The sequence below is a fragment of the Diabrotica virgifera genome, chromosome 1 (genome assembly GCF_917563875.1).
Source record: "Diabrotica virgifera virgifera chromosome 1, PGI_DIABVI_V3a".
Taxonomy (NCBI): domain Eukaryota; kingdom Metazoa; phylum Arthropoda; class Insecta; order Coleoptera; family Chrysomelidae; genus Diabrotica; species Diabrotica virgifera.
Window position 1 is genome coordinate 30,074,753 of NC_065443.1, and position 21,711 is coordinate 30,096,463.

General features: G+C 31.6%; 1 protein-coding gene across 1 annotated transcript in view; it reads right to left on the bottom strand.

Moving 5' to 3' along the window:
• The window catches only part of LOC126887807 (probable RNA-binding protein 19), a 77,059-nt gene that overhangs the window by 41,983 nt on the left and 13,365 nt on the right, over positions 1-21,711 (bottom strand). Inside the window, exons 3-7 of the mRNA XM_050655639.1 lie at positions 18,937-19,100; positions 15,878-16,204; positions 5,559-5,727; positions 3,937-4,152; positions 2,770-2,961 (exon numbers count right to left, since the gene is read on the bottom strand). Coding sequence (XP_050511596.1) covers positions 2,770-2,961; positions 3,937-4,152; positions 5,559-5,727; positions 15,878-16,204; positions 18,937-19,100 — 1,068 coding nt within the window. The remainder of the gene's footprint in view (positions 1-2,769; positions 2,962-3,936; positions 4,153-5,558; positions 5,728-15,877; positions 16,205-18,936; positions 19,101-21,711) is intronic.

A 21,711-nucleotide genomic window follows, 5' to 3' on the forward strand; every position in this document is an offset into this window, starting at 1 on the left:
ATGACAAACGTTCCCAAGCGAGACCTGCGAACGCATTCACTGCCTACGCAGTTCTGTCTACGCAGTTCGCCGATGCAGGTTGTGTCTCGCTTAGGATCAATTTGCACCGGGGCCGGGGCTAACACCATCCAGAAAATAATGCAGCAGTTGAATCGAATATTGCGTATCATTGAAGAATATGGACCTTTAAGTTTGATTTAAATTATGTTTGTAGTTTTCTTTAAAACCACCTTCATTACTATTTTTTCGAAAACTTTCCGTTAGACACTGTTACGACAACCTTGCTCGGACTATGATGGAAGAGAGTCGACATTACATTGCACATGTTCTGGCAGTACCGTCCAGCAGCGATCATTCGAGAACATGCAGGTGTTCTTGAATATTCTCCCAGGTAATGGGCCCCGGCAAAGATTTTACGATATGGTGACGCCACGATGTCTGTAGAGTGAACTGGAAATATCGAGAAAGTAGAGCTGGAGCATATAAATAGAGAAATAATTATTGTATCGGGAGTCAAAATAATATTTGTTATTGTTTGTAGGATTATAAGTCGGAAATATAAACTGTAATAAATATACAGTATGTCTCTGTAAGTTGTATTCATAAGGAAAACTTTTTTATTATTAATTTTACGAAAAAAAGTTATTCTCCATAAAAAGCTCTGCATGGTACAAAACCTAAGATTTAACCATCAAATATCAAATTTTTGAATATTATACGAGGTATGTCAAAAAGTTTGAATTTCACTCAAGAGTAAAGTAGCTTTATTTTTCACAATATTGAAAATTGCTATTATGAAAAGTTGTTTGGAATTAAAAACTATATTCTAGTATGCAATTACATCCTTCTAATTGAAATTTTTTTTTTTTGAAAAATTATGGATAACCAACATTATTTTCAGTTATTTCAATGCATATAACTCTTTTAATTTTACGAAAAAAAGTGATACTTAATAAAAAGTTCTGCATGGTCTAAAACCTAAAATACAACCATCTTATGTCAAATTTTATCAATTTTATACGAGGTATGTCAAAAAATATGCATTTCGCCGAAGAGTAAAATACGTTTATTTTTCACAATATCGAAAATTGTTATTATGAAAAGTTATTTAGAATTAAAAACTATGTTTCAGCATTTAGTTACATCCTTCTAATTGAAATATTCTGAATTATAAAGGTACTTTACTTTTGATCTAAATTTATCTTTTTTGACATACCTCATATAAAATTGATAAAGTTTGATATAAGATTGATATAAGAATTGAAATAACTGAAAAGAATGTTAGTTATCCATAATTTTCCAAAAAAAATTTTTCAATTAGAAGGATGTAATTGCATATTAGAATATAGTTTTTAATTTCAAACATCTTTTCATAATAGCAATTTTCAATATTGTGAAAAATAAATCTTCTTTACTCTTTAGTGAAATTCAAACTTGACATAACTCGTATAACAATCATAAAATTTGATATCTGATGGTTGAATCTTGGGATTTGGACCTTTTTTCGTAAAATTAATAATAAACAAGCTGAAAATGCGAGCATTATCATAACGAAAACTTTGTTTATTTACGTATTTTAATTCATAATATGGAAAATTGCTATTATGAAAGGTAGTTTAGAATTAATAAGTATGTTTTAATGTGCAATTATATAATTCTAATTTAAATGTTATGAACTATAAAGGTAGTTTACTCTTGATCGAAATTCATATTTTTTATATACCTCGTATAAAATTAATAAAATTTTATATATGATGGTTGCGTCATAAATATTAGAACATGAAGAGTTTTTTATGAAGAATAACTTTTCTTCGTCAAATTAAAAATAAAAGAGTTATAAATGAAAATGTTGTTGGTATCCATAATTTGAGAAAAATCTTCAAATATTTTTTTCCATTAGAAGGATGTAATTGCACATATCAGACCATAATTTTTTATACCAAACAATATTATTTCATATACTGTCGGTTCGCTAAACTCAGACACAACTGGCTAGTGATTTTAGTCAATAATTTGGCCAATTTGGCAAAAAAAATGATTACTAATTAGTTAATAATTACTAAATAATTAGTAACTTTGGCAAAATTCGCAAAAAAAAACAAAAAAATTACCTACTAAAATCACTAGCCAGTTGTGTCGAGTTTAGCGAACCGACTATATTTTAATTTCATATCAAATGGAACAGTCCATTTATCATAAAGGGGAGGTCGTATACTCGTATAAACCTTTTTAAAGCTGTTAATAAATTATAGCTTTTAAAATATACTCAAATTGTATTTTTGAACATCTTATTTATTTTATATAATAATTAAATTCACTATCAAATGTCATTGATGTTTTATTAATACTTAATTTAAAATTTAGTTTGACATTCACGAAGTGTCAAACTCAAATGTAAATACAATAACCTATGCTTTGCTTAACAAATCGAGATTAAAAAACTAGCCTACTTTATAGCAACGATTTCAGCTGGACGTGTGGTGTGTCGCTAGAAAATAAAACGATTGTGACGTCACATTTTAAACTTTGAGGTCGATTATCTCGAAGACGGTTAGAAATATCGAAATGCCGTTTTCAGATTTGGATTCAGAAGAAAAACTACATAAGAATCCATCGATAAATCTGATCTGAGTATTGCAGTGTTAGTGTAAATCAACTGAAATAAGTGCAAAATAAAAACTAAATAAAATAGGTGTAAAATTATTAATAAATTAGAAGATTAAATCGTTATAATACGTTATGTACTAGAAAATTCCACTTTTCTCTTACCATCTAAATCTTCTTCATTGGTGTCTTTGCTTTTTCCAGGAAGAAGGTGAACCATACGTCCATGTAAAATCGAACCATCTAGCTCTGAATAAGCTTTAACAGCATGTTCTGGCATTAAAAATGTTATTAACCCAAAGCCTTTCATTTTCTTGGTGCTTACATCTATTGGTAAGTTAACTTCCGTTAAAGGACCTAGAAATTAAATAACAACCTTAAACGGTAATTTGTACATACATAATAGGTTTGTTCTAGCATGTAGTTTTGTATGGTTTGACACCAGATTATTGTACTGCTTTACTGCGCATATTCAATCCACAAACTGGTAACAAACTGTTTTTGCTAGAACGCTTTTTTATCGGAATAAATACCAACGTCAAATTGTTTGTTTTTATTTATAATTTTGAGGTTAGATTAGAAATACACTTTTCTTATAAGTATCAAAATTTTCAAGATTTATGCTAAATATTGAAAATTAATGTTATAAACGTAAATAATGGTAAATAATATAGTCAAAGCATATTACTTTCATTTAAAATTTATAAACCTCAAACAAATAATTCCTCTGCGCAAGTCACATACTGAAAATCCGAACAAAATCCGCAAACTCTTTTGACCGTTTGAACCTAGTTTCCAAAACAAATTTTTCTTTCGTTAGAACGCTCGACTAGTAGTTTCAGACTAGTAATTTGTGTGCTTGAACGCCATCAAACAAATGCGCATGCTTCTGATAGTTTCAAACCGTTTGAGACTGATGCTAGAACAAACCTAATAATTATATAAGTGATTGTTTACTTTTGGAATCATTTTTGTAATCGCGGCATGTGTCGATAGTAACCAGGATATCTTAAATTATTACTTGAGTTTTATATTCCATAAAGGCCGGCCAAAATATCACATAAGCAAAGTTTATTTAAAGCTTTAAATTTTAAAAAGGGGGATATTTAATTAAACTTGATATTTTTGCACTCAATTAAAAACATCTTTCAAGCTAAATGCCAAAATTTTTAGTTTTTAATACCTAAATAATTATTGTGAAATGAAGTTTTTGTGATTACATTGCATAAAAAATTGAAGTATGAAAACCGTCAATAATAGTCGATTCTCAAAAAATAATTGAAAAATCTTACATGCCATTAACAAAACAAGTTTAAAACAATATTAAATTACCATATTTAGAAAACATTTTCTCAATATCTTCTTCAGTTGTTGTGTATGCTAAATTTCGAATAAAAAGTCTACCCGATTCTCCTATACTTTCTTCATTCTTAAGGGACTCTTCCTGAGACTGCCATTTATTCTTAGATGTGTTATTATTAGCGGTTCCACTTTCTTCCGCTTTTTCTTCGCTAGTTGTGTATTTGGTGACGAGAATACGTTTGCCATCTAAAAAAATGTTTTTATTGTAAAAGAAAAGCAACTAATCAAATTGGACCAAATTGTCCAAGGTTTTAGTAGAATAAATATTGTATGCAAATGATACCATACCATTGAAATATAAATAACATTGAACATAAATACTTGGGGGTAACTTTAACAAATACAGGATCAGATGAAATGGATATAATAAATAAAATAAAGAAAGAAAAGATAATAACCCTACCATTACACTTGAATATACGGAGCGACGATATTGCAATCTCAACTAAATATCAAGTCTTTAAGTCAATAGTGGAAAGATACTCACTGTATGGCTCAGAGACGTGGCTCACAAATAAAAGAATGGAAAACAAAATAAATGCAATGGAAATGATATTTTGGAGAAGAGGCAGATAAGAAGAAGGCACTAACTAAAATAGAAAGAATGGATGAGACAAGAATACCGCTAAGAACTTGGAAATAGAAACCAACTAAAAGAAGGATAGAAGGATGTTCTAGATTAGAGTGGAAAGAACAAAAATAAAAACAACAATGGAAAGAGACCTCACTGAAGAATGTATATACAACAAAGAGATGGCGAATAGGATGTGGTAAACGGCAGCTATGTAAAATCATGGATAAATAAGTAAATATTGCAAATAAATTAATAATATCGTAATATTCATAATGTCAATGTATTTCGTGAATCAAATTTGCCGCGAGTAAGAAAAATAAAATGTTTCACGTACAGTTTCAAATCCAAAATGGATTTGGACAGAACATCGTAGACTGGAAGGCATTTCTGCCACCTTCTTGGACCAAGGTATGTTTCGAACATGCACCCTCCCACATAAAAGACAAAAGGAATGTTCATAGTAAAAGATGAAGTTCCAACCGTAAATAAGATTCACTCACGTATAAATCCACCCACTGTATTTACCGTGTGTTTACTTTTAAATTAGATATAGGAGTACACCCAATACATGGCAACACTGCTTCACTGCTTCCCACACACGAGTCGTGCGGATTTATTCAATCATTCGTCGATTCTACAGTGGCAATGCAACTCATTCTCATAGGCAATGTTGCCGATTTTAGCGTTTCCTTCAGACGCCTACCTCTAATCGAAAACTAAACGTATGGTATGAAGAGAAATGACTAAAGTTTAATTATGGACTTGAACACGTGCAAATGGTTTGAAAACAAAAATAAAATAAACGAAAATGTTCTGGAGAACAATAGTAAACATCCTAAAAAAATATATTGCGGCCAGGGTCTATATGCATACGCATATAACATGTCACTTAAAAGAAGGCAAAAAATAAATGTTAAAAAAACCAAAAACGCATCTAAACTGTATGAAATACAATTAACAGTTTTATTAAAAACATAATACTGCACTTCTGTTAAAATTATAATAGTTAAACACTTACTAATGAAACTTCTATTTTTAATTAAGGCTTTGTTAAGTAACTTCTCTGTTTTAAAACCTACAAATGCTATTCCATGTATATTTCTAGGGATCCTCACACTATAACAGGATATTGGTTTAAAGAACTGTTTTATATCTTTCTTTTTTATGTTGTATGGTAAATCCCTGAGCTGAAAAAGATAAACACAATAAGTTTTTTTATAAAAATATAAAATAAAACTCTTATTGTCCCAACTAGCGGTTTAGATGTAGGAAAACATCACAACACATTTTGACCTCTTTCGAATATTTCTAGCATAAGTGTAATTACATTAAATATTTTGGCATAATTAGAGCATATAAATATAAAGCACAATATTAAGAATAGTTTTACACAAAAGTTTAAGGGCATTCATTGTAATTTATCTTTATCAGATAATACAAATTGTTAATTAGGAACTTGGAAAGCACCATTTAATGATGGCAGTAACCCTGGGTCTTTAAGAAATCAAACAGATTAGATTATTGTAAGTGCGCGCTTCCAAAATGCTGTCAAAAAAGTCACTACATTTCCAGGGGCAGATATTGGATCTGATCACCAATCACTTGTATGATGATAAAGATGCTAAAAGTATAGAAATAGATGACAAAGATATTCGTGTCATTAAAAATCTATACTGGAATCAGACTGCTATAGTAAAAAATGGGGATAACTACACCGACGAAATCTCCATGCAATAAAGAGTAGAATAGAATAGAAATATGCTTTATTGTCATGGAAAATTTAACAATTTTATAGACAAAGCTCGCAAGAGTCATAAATAAAAACAATAACAAATACAATTTACTAAAATTATATAAATCGTCAATATAAATAAAATATAATGAAGTGAAACAACAATCAATAATCTATAATTATTAATATCTAATATAATTATTGAGAGACTCATTAAAACTCGACTTATGTCCTTTATCGTTGATAACAACATTTTATCTCAAAATCAATTCGGCTTTTTAACTAATAAATGTACCACTGATGCCATGTTTTCTGTACTACATGAGGTTTATCAAGCACTAAACAATAATCTTTATACTGCCACTGTTTTCTGTGACGCCAAAGCTTTTGATTGTGTAAATCACGACATCTTGATTAAAAAACTAAATTTCTATGGAATTAGAGGTATTTCTTTGAATTGGTTCCAATCCTACTTGAATAATATGAAACAACTAGTTAGAGCAAATGATACTGACTCTAGTCTCAAAAACATTGTATGTGGAGTACCGCAAGGTTCAGTATTTGGTCCTCTTCTGTTCCTTATCTTTATAAATGACATCACTAATTTAAAAATCGATGGGAAAATTGTTCTTTTTGCTGATGATACCAGTATCACTTAGAGCAACTCAACTATAGCATCTCTTCATGAAACTATAACTTCGGATCTACTGACGATAAAGACCTTGTCGCACTCTAATTTACTCTCTTTTAATGTAGATAAAACAGTAGCATTATCCTATAGAGGAGCTCTTCAACCTTTGCCTCTTAATAACAGCCAGATCAGTACCGTTGATTCTGTAAAATTTCTTGGTATTTTTTTAGACAGCAACCTCAAATGGTCCCTTCATATCGATTCGTTAAGTAAGAAACTCGCCTCAGCTTGCTATGCAATAACATCTGTCTCAAGGGAACTCAATTTAGCATCTTCTAAAATAACATATTTTTCGTTATTCGAGTCTTATCTTCGATATGGTCTTCCTTTTTGGGGTTCTAGTACACCTGCTCAATTCGATGTTATTTTTAAATTGCAAAAAAGAGCAATAAGGTATCTGTTTGGTCTCAGAAGATCTACACGTTGCAGAAGTTACTTCAGGAATCACGGAATTTTAACACTTGCATCTTTATATATTCTAGAAACGGTTTGTTTAATTCGTAAACACCTTCATGCCTTTCCAGCACGGCCCAATCATCATTACTCCACCAGAAATTCAATCTTTGATATTTATTTACCGATCCCATGCACTGAGTTAGTAAAGAAATCTATATTATATTCCGCAAAAAAACTTTACAACCAACTGCCTTTACAACTTAAATCTGCAACATCTTTCCCAAAATTCCGTAAACTGACAAAAGCCTATCTATCTAAAAGACCATATTATTCAATAGAAGAATTTCTTAATGAATAACTAAGAAAATTGGGTTTCATACGCAGTAGCTTAAACTGTCAATTCCTAATGTTGTATTTTTAAGTATGTTCAATTTTCAATTTGCAATGTATATAAATTTTGCAATTAATTGTTTTTGTCTTTGGTTTTATATCTTATTTACTGTATATTGACGATTTATCTAATTTTATTAAATTGTAGTTGCTATTTGTTATTTGTTGTTGATATTATTTTTCTTTTGACTGTATGTAAGCTTTGTCCATAAAATTGTAAAACTTTTCAGTGACAATAAAGCATATTTCTATTCTATTCTATTCTATTCTATTGTAAAATTTAAAAAAAATTGCAAATTGATTTTTTGAAAAAAAAAATCAAAAAATTTTACTTTGTTTTGACCTGCGTAACATGTCTGTTTACCGTACAACTCTCCCAGCAAACCAATTGGCATAAGTTGGACGAATTAATATGATAACAACTAAGTGGCAACGCATCCCTTGTAACGGCATGTGAGTAGGTTTGAACAATATTACTATCTATTTATTATTATTATTTTGAGTTGGGATGCATATTTAAGGTTGCTTAATGTTTTAATTTGTTTTTTAATAGTTAAAAAATTTAAATTTCAACAAATATTCACAAACTGCATGCACCCATTTGCTCATATATGCTTATGAGCATTTTAACTCATAGGTGTGCATTTGTATGTATCAATATTCTGAAATGTCAACAGTTGCAAACCTTTATTTCAAAAATTTTTTCGAATTTGGCTTTCTATTAATATTTGTGCAACCAGATAATGTTCTAATTCTGGTTTTCTTTAATTGTAGCATTTAACTACTTGTAACGCCGACCTGAAGATGATCTGTATAATGTAGAGATCGAAACCGGTCGTCAAAGTATAATTAAATGATTGTGAGTAAGTCTGTGTTTCATTACTACATTTAATATGGACTCACATATGCAACCCATTCAATATTTGAATACAGTAAATCTGTCACAAAATATTGAAAATTTCTACATTTTGCTTTATCGTATTTACGAAGTAGGAGAGGAAATGAGCATTAAAATAAACTCAAACAAAACCAATTTGTTTAGTTTTTAGTCATAACCCTCATCCAGATGCAGTGCTTCAATAGGGATGTTCACAAAAAATTTAATAGTCATTTTAAACATGTAAAACGATTAAGAAACACCCTAGGAATAATTGTCTAAAATATTAAGAAAATTAAAAAAGCCTGACTATGAAGAAACTTCGTTAGAAATCTAGCATTATTTTAAATTTCAAGAAAACGCTTCTGACGTCACTAGTCGTATACTCCAGCGCGCGCCATGTCCACAGTGGTGTTATTCTTTAGGTGCCTGTTTGACGTTAATTCTGGTCTTTTTTTTGTATTTTGTTCTCTTATTGTTTTATCAGGGCTAACGTGGAGTTTTATGGTGAATTTGTTTAGTTTAAAGTGGATAGACTGTTTCTAAGGACATATTTTGGGTGGTACAAATAAATAAATAAAATGAAAGGTTTTAACATACCTGATTCGCTTAACCTACCTACTGTACATGTAACAATGGTGTCTGATTTCTTGTCATCTTGTAAAGAAATAAATCAACTACAGAGTAGTGGAATGTTTATTTTAATAAGGTACAGGGATGAAAAAAAAAAGAGAAAATTTAGTTTGATTTTTAGTTTCAAATATTTCATTCAAAGGAAACGTTTTTTATTCTTACGGACTTTCGGCCCTCAGTAATAATGCAATCTTTAATTCTGCGTTCAAATTGTTCAAAAATATTTATTAGTTTTCTCAGGATTCGAAAAAATTAAAGCATTTAAATAGCATTTGCCCCAGATTTTGCCCTACTAATTTAAATGTCTAGTTTATAGGGTCTGTCGGTAATAAATTACTTTATTACTATGTTATGGACACCAAGTCTTTTAAACCTCCAGACAAATTGAAAGATCATAAACTAGGTACCTACTTTTTATTTTTGTAAACAATTTTCTTGCTAACCCATTTCCTTGCCTGGATATTTAGAAACAGATATTTAGAATTCCAAAATACGAAGTTTTCGACTGTATGTATTAAGAATTTTTATAATTTATTTTTTTATAACCAAGCTAACTTAAATCTAAAACATATCATAGAATTGGGTAAAAATGAGTACCTACTTAATTTAAAAACTCATTTATTTAGGAAAAGATCCATTACTTACAATAAAGAAGTGATCTTCGCGAGAGAAAAGCTTGGTTTTTATTGATATATACTTCTTTTTTACGTTTCTTTTTACGATTTAAATTAGCTGGAACTGTAATAAAAATCTTGTCAGAATTGTTTTTAGAGGTACACACACCAAGGAACATAATACCACTTATTTGGTTTCAGTTTTACTAATTAAATACGTAAAGAACTGCACACATTTAAATACACTTTGTAAATAAGTATACATATTGTGTCGTCGATCAAAGACGATACGACTGCTGACGTCACAGACCGTAGCCTCGCTGCAGGGTACCGTTTTTCTAGCCTCCAAGAAAATCAACATTATGAACTTATTTATCTTAAAAAATATACATTTTTAAACAGTTTTATGATTGCTACGTTTTTATATACCCTATAATCTATTGAATTTAACTATATTTAAAAATTAGTGAACATGCCTATTAAGTGGAGTCCAAGTTGAAAAAGTTCACAAAATTACATATTTGAACCAACTAGATCCAGGCATAGAAATAAAATGCAGAATAGCAATGGATAAAACTTCTTTTATGAAAATGAAGACATTTCTTTGAAATAATAATTATTTTTTTAGAACTAAGACAAAGAGTAATGAAGTGCTCCATTTAGTACATATATACTTTTGTATGGTCCAGAAGTGTGGACATTAAAAGTATCAACCATGAACAGAAGAATTGAAGCATTGGAAGTGTGGATTTATATACGGATGCTGAAGATACCTTGGACAGCAAGAAAAACTAACGAGGAGGTACTAAGGAGGCTCAACAAAGATAGAAAATTGCTAAAGACTGTTAACATGTTCGCTACCAAGCGACTCATATATTATGAGCCACATCGATTTTTCCCATAAACCAGCGTCTCGCCCGTGAGTCCATAATACCACTTTAAATAGCTTTGGCCTATGAGGGGCGGACGAAACTTAAACACTGCCTTGGTAGCCAACGGGTTAAACACCAAAAAATGTCCAATCTGGGACATAAATATTATAGTGAGTGGAAATTGATGTAGAATACTTAGTGTGAACAACTAGTCCGAAAAATCCGGGACATGGCCGAATTACGAAGTCGTGTCTCGGCGTCCCGGACAAGGCTTTCGGGTCATCCTAATTTTCAACGTTTTGGTAAAATTCCATTTTGAAATTTTGAATACGTTACTCTTCTAAGAATTCACATCAAACTGAATTGGTGGGAAAAAAAGTCGACAATTTCTAGAGTGTTATACAAATACCACATTCAACTCGTATGCATTTATATCGTGGTTGGTATTATAGTTATACGAAAACTCAAATTATAATTATCATTACAACCAATTGTGGCAAGAGGGTAGGCGCAAAATCTTGGTCCAATACTATTTAAATGCATTCATTTTTTTTCGAATACTGAGAAAACTAATAAGTATTTTTGAAAAATTTAAACGCAGAATGAAAGATTACATTATTACCGAGGGACAAAAGTTCCCGAAAACTTCTATAAAGTTTATAGGTTTAACTTCTATAAACTTTTAATAAGTTTCAGCGTTACATGAGTTAAAAAAAAGAAAAATTGGTGAGATTTAAAAAAAAAATCAATTTCCGTAAAATCTTTTTTTGCGGAATTTTTCACTAACGGTGGTAAATTGTCATGTAAGAAACCTTCCTTTTTCAAATGCCGTACGATTTTTCTGTTTCAGAGATCCCAATCCCGAGATTAACTGCCCGCCATCGGAACTACTTTTTTTCGAGGCCTCGACTTGGCCGCCCTCTACAATATTAGTGTACATGCATAAATGAAGAAAGATATATTTTTTGTATTCTCTAAGAGTTAGATATTAATATGTAAAAAGTTTTATGTTCATTTCTAATAAAGGTTCTGAGAAAAAAAATCTTGAAAAAATGCTTATTTTTCGTCTTCTAAAGTGTACTAGTACCTTAATCCCATAAAAGATATCATTGTCAACATAAAAATGTTAAAACCAATAAAATTACGATATTAAAGTTTTATATTTAAAAAATGGCCCGCCGGATTTCAGATATTTTTTTCAGCCTTGCCCCGAATTCGACTGAATTGGAGTTTTCTCGGAAAACAAGATCCGGCAGAGGAGGAAACTCACAAGACTGCAAGGCCTCCCCGGTCGTCAACATGCGAAAACCTTGCAAAGTAGCGACTTGGAATGTTAGAAGTCTATATCAAGCTGAAAAGGTACATAATGCCGTTAAAGAAATGGAAAGGCTGAATGTAGACATTTTAGGAATCAGCGATGTCCGACTCAGGAAAGATAAAAATCAACAATAAAACAATATACTATTCAGGAAGTCAAGACGGTTAACACAGATATGGTGTCGGAATAATACTAAACAAACACATTGATAAAGCTGTAGTAAATTTCATTCCATACTCCAACAGAATTATCCTCTTACAATTAAATCAGAATAAACCCAAATTAAACATAATACAAGTTTATGCTCCGACTGCGGACAAACCAGAGAGCGATATTGAAACTTTCTACGAAGACCTAGACAATATTTTAAAATCCATTAAAACGCAGGATGTTACAATTATAATGGGAGATTTTAACGCAAAGGTTGGAGACGAAAAAGTAGAAGAATGTACAGGAGGATATGGTCTGGGCAACAGAAACGAAAGAGGTGACAGGCTTATCGAATTTTGCCAAAACAATAATTTTGTCATAACTAATACATTGTTTAAAATGCCAAAGAGAAGACTATATACCTGGAAGTCACCAGCAGATCAAGAAGGGAGAATTGTAAGAAACCAAATAGATTATGTATTGATTAGACAAAGATACAAGAACGCAATTATATCTTCAAAAACCTATCCAGGTGCCGACATAGGATCAGATTACAACCCAGTAGTGACCAAAATTAGGCTCAAAATGAAAATAATAAAACGCAGAACAACAGATGTAAAAATCGATACAAGTAAACTAAGAAACCCACTCATAAAACAACGCCTGACAGATGAAATTAATAACCGTTTAATGAATGTTAAAGAACAAATCCAGCAAAATACTAAAACAGAGACAAAATGGTTATTAATAAAGACAGAAATAGATAAATGTCAAAAAGAAATTCTTACACCAACCAGATACAAAAAGAAACAATGGATGACGGAGGAAATCTTGAATTTAATGGAAGAAAGACGTCAGCATAAGTCAGCCTAAGACGTCAGATGTACAAAAATGTGGATAAACAAATAAAATCCACAATTAATCAGGCTAAAGAACAGTGGTTAAAAGAACAATGCGCAGAAATAGAAGAACACCAGAAAAGACATGATAATTTTAACACACATAAAAAAAAATTAAGGAATTAACTCAGAACAAGAGAAAAAGAAAACCGGGAATACTAAAAGATACAGATGGGAAACTTGTGTTGAGTACTAACGAAAAATTAAAGAGATGGACAGAATACATCAATGAATTGTTCAAAGACAATAAAACAGAGCAGATGGAAGTCGAAGTAGAAGATGATACGGTTTTGAAGATATTAAAAGAAGAAATTAAATCGGCATTAAAAAACAGCAAAAATGGTAAAGCAGTAGGTCCAGACCAAATCCCAGTAGAAAGCTTAAAATACATAAATGATGAAACCTTAGACATTATCGTAGACTTGTTTAACACAGTGTACAAAACAGGAAACATACCAAAACAATGGTTACTCTCAACCTTTTGTGCTATCCCTAAAAATACAAACGCTAAAGATTGCAGTGAATACAGAACAATATCATTAATAAGTCACATTCTCAAATTATTCTTGAAAATAATACATGGTCGTATAAATAAAAAACTAGAAGAAGGAATAGATGATAGTCAGTTTGGGTTCAGCAACGGACTAGGAACCAGAGAGGCGTTATTTGCTTTTAATGTGTTAGCTCAAAGATGCATGGACATGAATGTGGATGTGCATGTTTGTTACGTTGATTTTGAGAAAGCTTTTGACAAAGTAAGACATGAAAAATTAGTCCAAATTCTAAAGACAAAAAACATAGACAAAAGGGCCTTACGAATAATAACAAACCTTTACTGGAATCAAAGAGCACAAATTGTAATAGATAACGAACCCAGTCCAGAAATTGAAATCAGGAGAGGAGTTCGGTAGGGATGTATTATGTCTCCATTACTCTTTAATGCATATAGTGAAAGCATTTTTGAAGAAGCATTGCTATCTCAAAGTGAAGGAATAATAATTAACGGAAGATCTATTAACAACATAAGATATGCAGATGACACCGTGATTATGGCAAGCTCTGCTGAACAACTCCAACTACTACTAAACAAAACAAACAATTTCTGTGAAGAATATGGACTAAAAATGAATATAAAAAAGACCAAATACATGATAATAACTAAGAAAACAAACATACAAACAAGCGTACATTTGGGAAATGTACCGATAGAAAGGGTTGATAAATACAAATACCTAGGAACCTGGATTTCGGAGAAAAATGATCAAACAACAGAAATAAGGACCAGGATAGAAATAGCAAGAAATGCGTTTGTAAAAATGAAAACAGTTATCTGCAACAACGACCTTAGCTTAGAACTGAGAGTAAGAGCTTTGAGATGCTACGTGTTCTCGATACTACAATATGGACTTGAAAGCTGGACATTAAAGCAAGAACACATAAATAAGCTACAGTCATTTGAAATGTGATGTTACAGAAGGATGCTTAGAATAGCATGGACACAGAGGAAAACGAACACTAAAGTACTGCGAGAAATGGGTAAAGAATGCGAAATTTAAAGTATAATTTTATATACAAAATTGTTAAGACTGGGAAACCTCCATATTTAAATGAAAAATTTTCAGATTTGTCTAGAATACATACTACACGGAACACTGGAACATTTCTTCTTCCGCGTCACAGAACTGCGGCTTTCCAAAAATCATTTTCTTATCTAGCTGTCAAAATGTGGAACGGGCTGTCAAAAAGAACAAAAAACTTGTCTCTGGTTAAATTTAGAAAGTATATAAGAAACATGTTATTACAAGAACAACTTAACTAAATTAAATTATTAACAACTATTTTTCTACCATCGATCCAGCTGTCGAGAATCTGCACACTGTCCGGCTTCTCGTCCTTGGCACTTTTTCGTTGGGTCTAGAAGTTATATTATAAATATTATCGTATTTGATTTGTTAATGCCCTTCTCCTTCAACACAGTTCAGTTATGGTTTAGTTTATTAATTTTTTCTTTTGTCTTATATTAAATATTACTTCTCATTGGGGTCTTTTCGCAAAGGTCTACCTTTGTGGTGGACTTTTTGTAATCGGTTTTATAATCGTGAGAAGATCCTTTTTTGTCTAAAAAGTTTTGTATATTCTCTGTTGTATATTGTAATATTCTGTTTTTTTGGCAAAATAAACTTTTTGTATTGTATTGTATTGTATTGAAATAATAAACGCAATAAAAATAAGAAAGTTACAATATCTGGGACACGTAATGAGGGGACCACGATATGAAATGCTAAGACTGATAATACAGGGAAAGATAAGAGGCGGAAGGAGTATAGGAAGAAGGAGAGTGTCATGGTTAAAGAATTTAAGGGACTGGTTTAGATGCAGTTCTATAGAACTCTTTAGAGCAGCGGTGGATAGAGTCAGGTCAGGATAGTGATGATGATATCCAACCTCCGATTAGGAGACGGCACTTGAAGAAGAAGAAGGAGTTGGACACACTAAGAATACTATAACTGATCCTTAAAGGCAAAATAAAAGACTGTAGAAGTGTGGGAAGAAAACAAGTTTCTTGGTTAAAAATCATTTGTGAATGGACTCAGATATCAAATGCAAGACAATTATTCCATGTTGCAGAATATCGACAACCTTCGCAATCGTGATCGCTAACGTCAGATAATTCTAATATGGAACATGAAAAAGAAGTGCAAAAGATTAAAAAAATTTAATATTAATAGATTAATAAGAGAAACAGCACATAAAATTAGACCTACCTTAATTGTAAACAACTTTATCTGTTCTTTGACCTTCTTTTTCATTTTCTCCCTTGGCTTTCTTTCAGTTTCACCTTTTATTAATTGTTTCATGTACTCTAAATCAGAAATTTGCTCGTTAGCTAGTTTCTTATTACCATCTTCTGATTCACTTTTAGAGTCAGATTCTTCTTTTTCTTCATTAGGTAAATTAATTATATGTTTATTTTTTTCCTCATTTTCTTCTTGCTCTTCATTTGCTTGCATATTTTTAAGCTTCTGAAGCTTTTCGGATTCATTTGGGGCATGAACTTGTAGATATTCTTCAAACAATGGATCATTTTTGTACTAAAAATATAAATAAAACAATATTTTAAGACATTTACATCATATACACAAAAATTAGTAGTATGCACAGACAATATTTTGTGAACTATCAATCATTCGTACAAAAAAAATGTAAGAAATCTTTTATACCAGCTTTCATAATACATGTAAGGTAAACTGACCAAAACATGATTAAAAATAAAATATTCTGAAATATTAACAGAAACCATTTTTGCACAGTTTAGTAAAAAATATGATAAGACCATATCGGGACTTTTGCAAATATGTACCTTTTAAAAACACAAGACTCTGAATGATAAAACCTAAATGCAAGATTAGAAAATCTACGGTTTCGTTTTGATTTAAATCTGTCTCCTGCCATCCCCCGATAGTACTATTTCTAGGTCTACCCGTTGTCAAGGAGGCTCTGCAGAAGACAAATTTACACCAAAACGTCCGTAGTTCCCGGTAAAAAAATAAAACTATTTATCCCGTAGTATGGTTAGAATGCCCTCTAACGGGGAACAAGTGAAATGAAAGACTAAATGCAAGACTCAGAATTACGTATTTTATGAGTTAGGTACTTGGTTTTGGGCTACAAGAGGAGACAGTTTACCATTATCAAGACCAATTATTCAAGAAAACGTCTTTAGCTTGAATATGCAACTTACCTGACAGGAATCCGAAATTCATTAACAGCCAAGGTTAGCTGGATATATGAAAAAAATCCCACAGCATATTTCATATTACTTACACAGAGGAAGATTGTCCAGAAAACATATTTCTTTTGACTACAAAATAACTTATTGGATTTTGTAAAAATGCCATCATAACTAAATTAGTGGCTAAATGATAAAAAATGTATAGATATTGACTCAGCATAATAAAATAAAGCCAGTACAAATTTTATTGAATTTTTTTTTGAGAGATCCAAAAAGAGTGTTTGGATGGATAACACCACTTATAAGAAATGTTTCTTTGTTTTATGTCAGGTGCAACTAAATATTTAAGTAAGTGTGAATTAAAGGTTAAAGAATAATCCAAAGAACCTACATACAAGAGAAGAGAACTCTGCATAAAAGTGCCTCATAAAATTAAAACAGCCAAAATTGATAATGCATTTTACCCAGAAATGAATTACAGTCAAGTGTATGTATGTATATACAAAATATACCAAACACAATGTACTCGTACAAGTAACATAAGAATTCAATAAATTGGTAAGGTCGTTTTAGAATTATGCTAGATGTCCTGTACATTTCAGTTTTCTCACTTTCATGAGAAATACTAAGTATGTCTTTTGCATCTGATATGTCTCTTGTTACATCCTCAGGTAACAGACCTCTGTTTTGTATGTGGAAGAAGATAAAAATTAAGGAATAAGAAGAACTAACGGCTGTTAAATTCCTGGCAGCAGTTAGAAAGCTATTCCATCTAATTGAAGAACTGAGCAGGGAAAAGGTTGAGATAGCGATCCCAGTAGCACTAAAGTAGAAGCCACAGTTAAAATACAGTGCTGGTCTGACGACGAGCAGCGATGCCGCTCATGTCGGAACAGTGATAGGTACGTTGTAGTTTGGCGATAGACTGAGAAATCACCGGTCATGATGCGCCGCTTGAGGCAAACCGGCAACGTGGTCGGCCGTTCTCCCGTAAGAAATAGATCGATATATGCTACCTGCACTGCATTCTAACTGTGGCTTTTAGTGGGACCGTGCAAGTTCGGCAAAGCGACCTCTATTTCTACGCTCTGTACTTTTATTCGCACTTTTAATTACATTGGCCAATTATATTAGTCCTGGTTGCTGGATAATTGTCAAGGCCATAGTCCAAAAAAATAATAAGAAGAAAAAATAAGATGCAGGTTATGTTTTGCAAACGTAAACAATTGTATGTAGTAAATAAAATTAGTTATTAAAATGCAGTACTGCAAGCAAAATACAATTAATTAAATTTACCTTTATATAATAATTGCATATCATATCAATATTGTGGAGCAATATATAATTTTTCTGCTTCAATGACAGAAGGTATGAAATATACGTCAATTTGACAATTTCAATTGACAATATGAATTATTTAAGATAGTTGCAATATTTCTCCGCGACTCGCGCACGGTCGTTTCTCGTTTCCCTTCCAAGTACTTGCACACCGCGAATAGGAATGGATAAATCAAGAAAAGTGCTAGAATGGGAAGCAAGAGGAAAGAAGGTTACAGCAAAGATATACAGCAAAATGTGTAAAGAAAGGCAATTAGTAGCCAAAGATAAGAAAGGTACTGTAATTACAAAACTGAATGGAAAAACCTATGTTTTTTACCATAAAAGAATTAGGGGAAGATTTAGGAGAAAAAAATAGTGCCATCATAAAAAAATTGAGGCAAGCCCCTTGTAAAAGTCTCATCAACCAAGAATTGTGTATTTGGAAGACTTATTACACTAGATCTTACTGGTTTAAACTTAGCAAAACTTATAATAGATTTAAAGCCTAAAGTGTGCAAAGAACTCCCCAAAATGTCCAGAAGATATAATAATGGCACAATATTTTAGTGTTTCTATCATCTAGGAAGTAACACAAGAGTTAGTAAGAAAATTTTAAAGCAAAATTTTGTAAATAGAAAAAAAATTCAGTCTGAGTATTGCTGAAAGCAAATAAGTTAAACTTAGGTTGTCACTTTATCAATATGAGGAAGTACTTATAGGGTTTATCAGTGCTCAAAATGTCAATAAAATAAATATGGTAAATATTAATACCTTTTCTAATAACTGTTCTGCTTCATCTGATTTCTTTTTCTTTTTTATTTTTTTCTGTTCGGTAACTTCTTTATCTTCAGACTCTGTTTCCTTTTTATTATTTTTCTTAAATTGCTCACTATCTGCAGCATATTTACTCCAAGCCTTGGGTTTGCTTTTATCTCCTGTTTAAAAAAATAAAAACCTTAAAGAACGGGCAGTACAATAACTATTATACCTACACAATATTCTAATGTTAAGTTAAACAGGGTGAGAGGGGACGAACGCACCAAACTTTAAGGCTGTATAAGATAGGTAATAATAATTAAAAATAACTTCAATTTTCATTTCTTTCCGAGTTATAGTGATAATAACACAAACTTGTAACTTAACATTGATTTAATGTTAAATGTTCTTATAATAAATTTTCAAAAATACTGCCATTAACATGTCAGAATTTTGTGCTTCGTCTATAAAGATGTGACATTGCTTTCCTGATTTCGTCATGGTTTGCTCTAATTGTGGCTGTAAAATTTCTAATACATCGAATTAGTGCAGCCTGAGTGTCGACTTTTACCTTGTAAACCTCATTTTTGAACCAGCCCCATAAGAAGTATTCTAATTGTATAGAATAGAATAGAATAGAGTAATTTTTATTTGCATAAAATTTTTAAATATTTGAGCAAATAACGTCAAGTAAAAGTAAAAAAGAGATTGTATAAATCAGAAGTAGGTACATACATAAAACAATTATCATAATTAAAATAAAAATTTGACACTACATGTTACAAAACAAAACAACTAATACTCCAGGTATTCCACCACGGTATATGGTTCTACAATGACCAGATATTTAAATAACTCTCTTTTAAATCTCTCAAATTGATTCTCTTGTTTTAACACTGATGGTGACTTGTGAAATTTGATACAGGCATATAGTGTACTCCGTTCTGTTAGAGTAAGCCTGTGTCTAGTGATAGTTAGGTTTAGAGCTCTTGTGTGATGGGTATGATTGGGGATGTAAAGCTTAAATACTGAAGGGTTCTTAAAAAGAAACTTTAAACATTCATAAATGTAGATGGCTGGAAAAGTAAGTATGTTTGGTAGTTTAAATTTCCCCCTGCATGAGTCCTTGATTTTCATCCCAACAATAATCCGTACTACTTTTTTCTGAATATGATGCTCTGATGTTGCCACTGCATTTCCCCAGAACATGATTCCATAACGTAGCCGAGAATAAAAGTTAGCACAATAAACAGTAAGAAGAGTATCCTGCTGTAAGTACTCTTTAAGCACTCTTATTGATTAGCATGCAGAGTTCAGTTTTTTACATAACTGCAGTATATGTACATCCCACTGCAGATATTTATCAATGTAGATACCCAGGAATTTGACAGAGTTGGATGTTTCTATGTGGTCTAATTGAATATTTACCACATTTGTGATCGGATCTCGAGACTGAATGGTTCTAAAATAGATGAAGACAGTCTTATCACAGTTCAACAATAATTTACTCCCAGCAAACCATCTCTCAGCCCTCTCTAATTTTCACCTGGTTTTAAGAGCAACTCTTCAACAGTCTTGGCCCAAATTAGATAATTTGAGTCATCTGCGAAATTAATCGGGCTAGATGATCCATCTACAGATTCAACAAGATCATTGATGTATACAAGAAATAAAAAAGGTCCAAGAACACTTCCTTGGGGTACCATCAACTCGAGATTCGGTGCTTCTGAGAGTGTTCTCTCAGCATTAGTTTCCAGACAAACTCTCTGTGACCTTCCTGTGATAAATGACTATATCCAACGTAAAGCTGCGCCTCGTATCCATACTTGTCAAGTTTGATTAACAGTATTTATTTTGATGATCTAAACTGTCAAAAGTTTTTGACAGATCTAGAAAAGCTCCTAGTGTTTTGTTTTTTAGTTCCAAATTTTCAAGTATGTTAGTAACAAAATAAAATATAGCTGTATCAGTTGATTTGCCCTTTAGGAAACCATGCTGTGTTTGTTTGAAGATTTTTTGACCTGAAAAAATTTTCAAGTTTATTATACATAGCTTTTTCAAAAATCTTAGGGAAGGATGAGAGAGGACTGATGGGTCGATAATTTTCCACTTTAGTTGGATCACCCTTCTTGTGCAGTGGTTTCACCAGAGCTATCTTTAAATTTTGTGGAAAGTAGCGATGTGAGAAGGAATTATTTATAATGTAAGTTAGAGGATAAGTTAATTCATGTGCAACATACTTAATGATATTTGTGGAAATTCCATCATGACCACAGCTATGTTTATTTTTTAGATTTTGAATTATTTTTAGAATTTCAGTTTCAGAAACAGAAAACAAAAACATACTTTCTGAGACAGTGCTGATATTAATGCTGAAGTTTTCCACCGGCTTAATTTTATTCACTGCATTTATAGCTGCGTTTGCCATAAAAGTGTTGATTGCATTGGATAAAGCATTTGACTCACCTTGTAAGCCAAAAATTGGAGCGTTTTGAGTTCCCTTTAATTTCTTTAATTATTTGCCATGAAATTTTAGACTTGTTATCACTAGTTTCCAACCATTTATGATAAAAGTTTTTTCGAGACTCAACCAAAAATTTATTATATCTACGCTTTTCAGCCCTATTCGCGGTGTGCAAGTACTTGGAAAGGGAAACGAGAAGCGACCGTGCACGAGTCGCGGAGAAATATTGCAACTATCTTAAATAATTCATATTGTCAATTGAAATTGTCAAATTGACGTATATTTCATACCTTCTGTCATTGACTCAGAAAAATTATATATTGCTC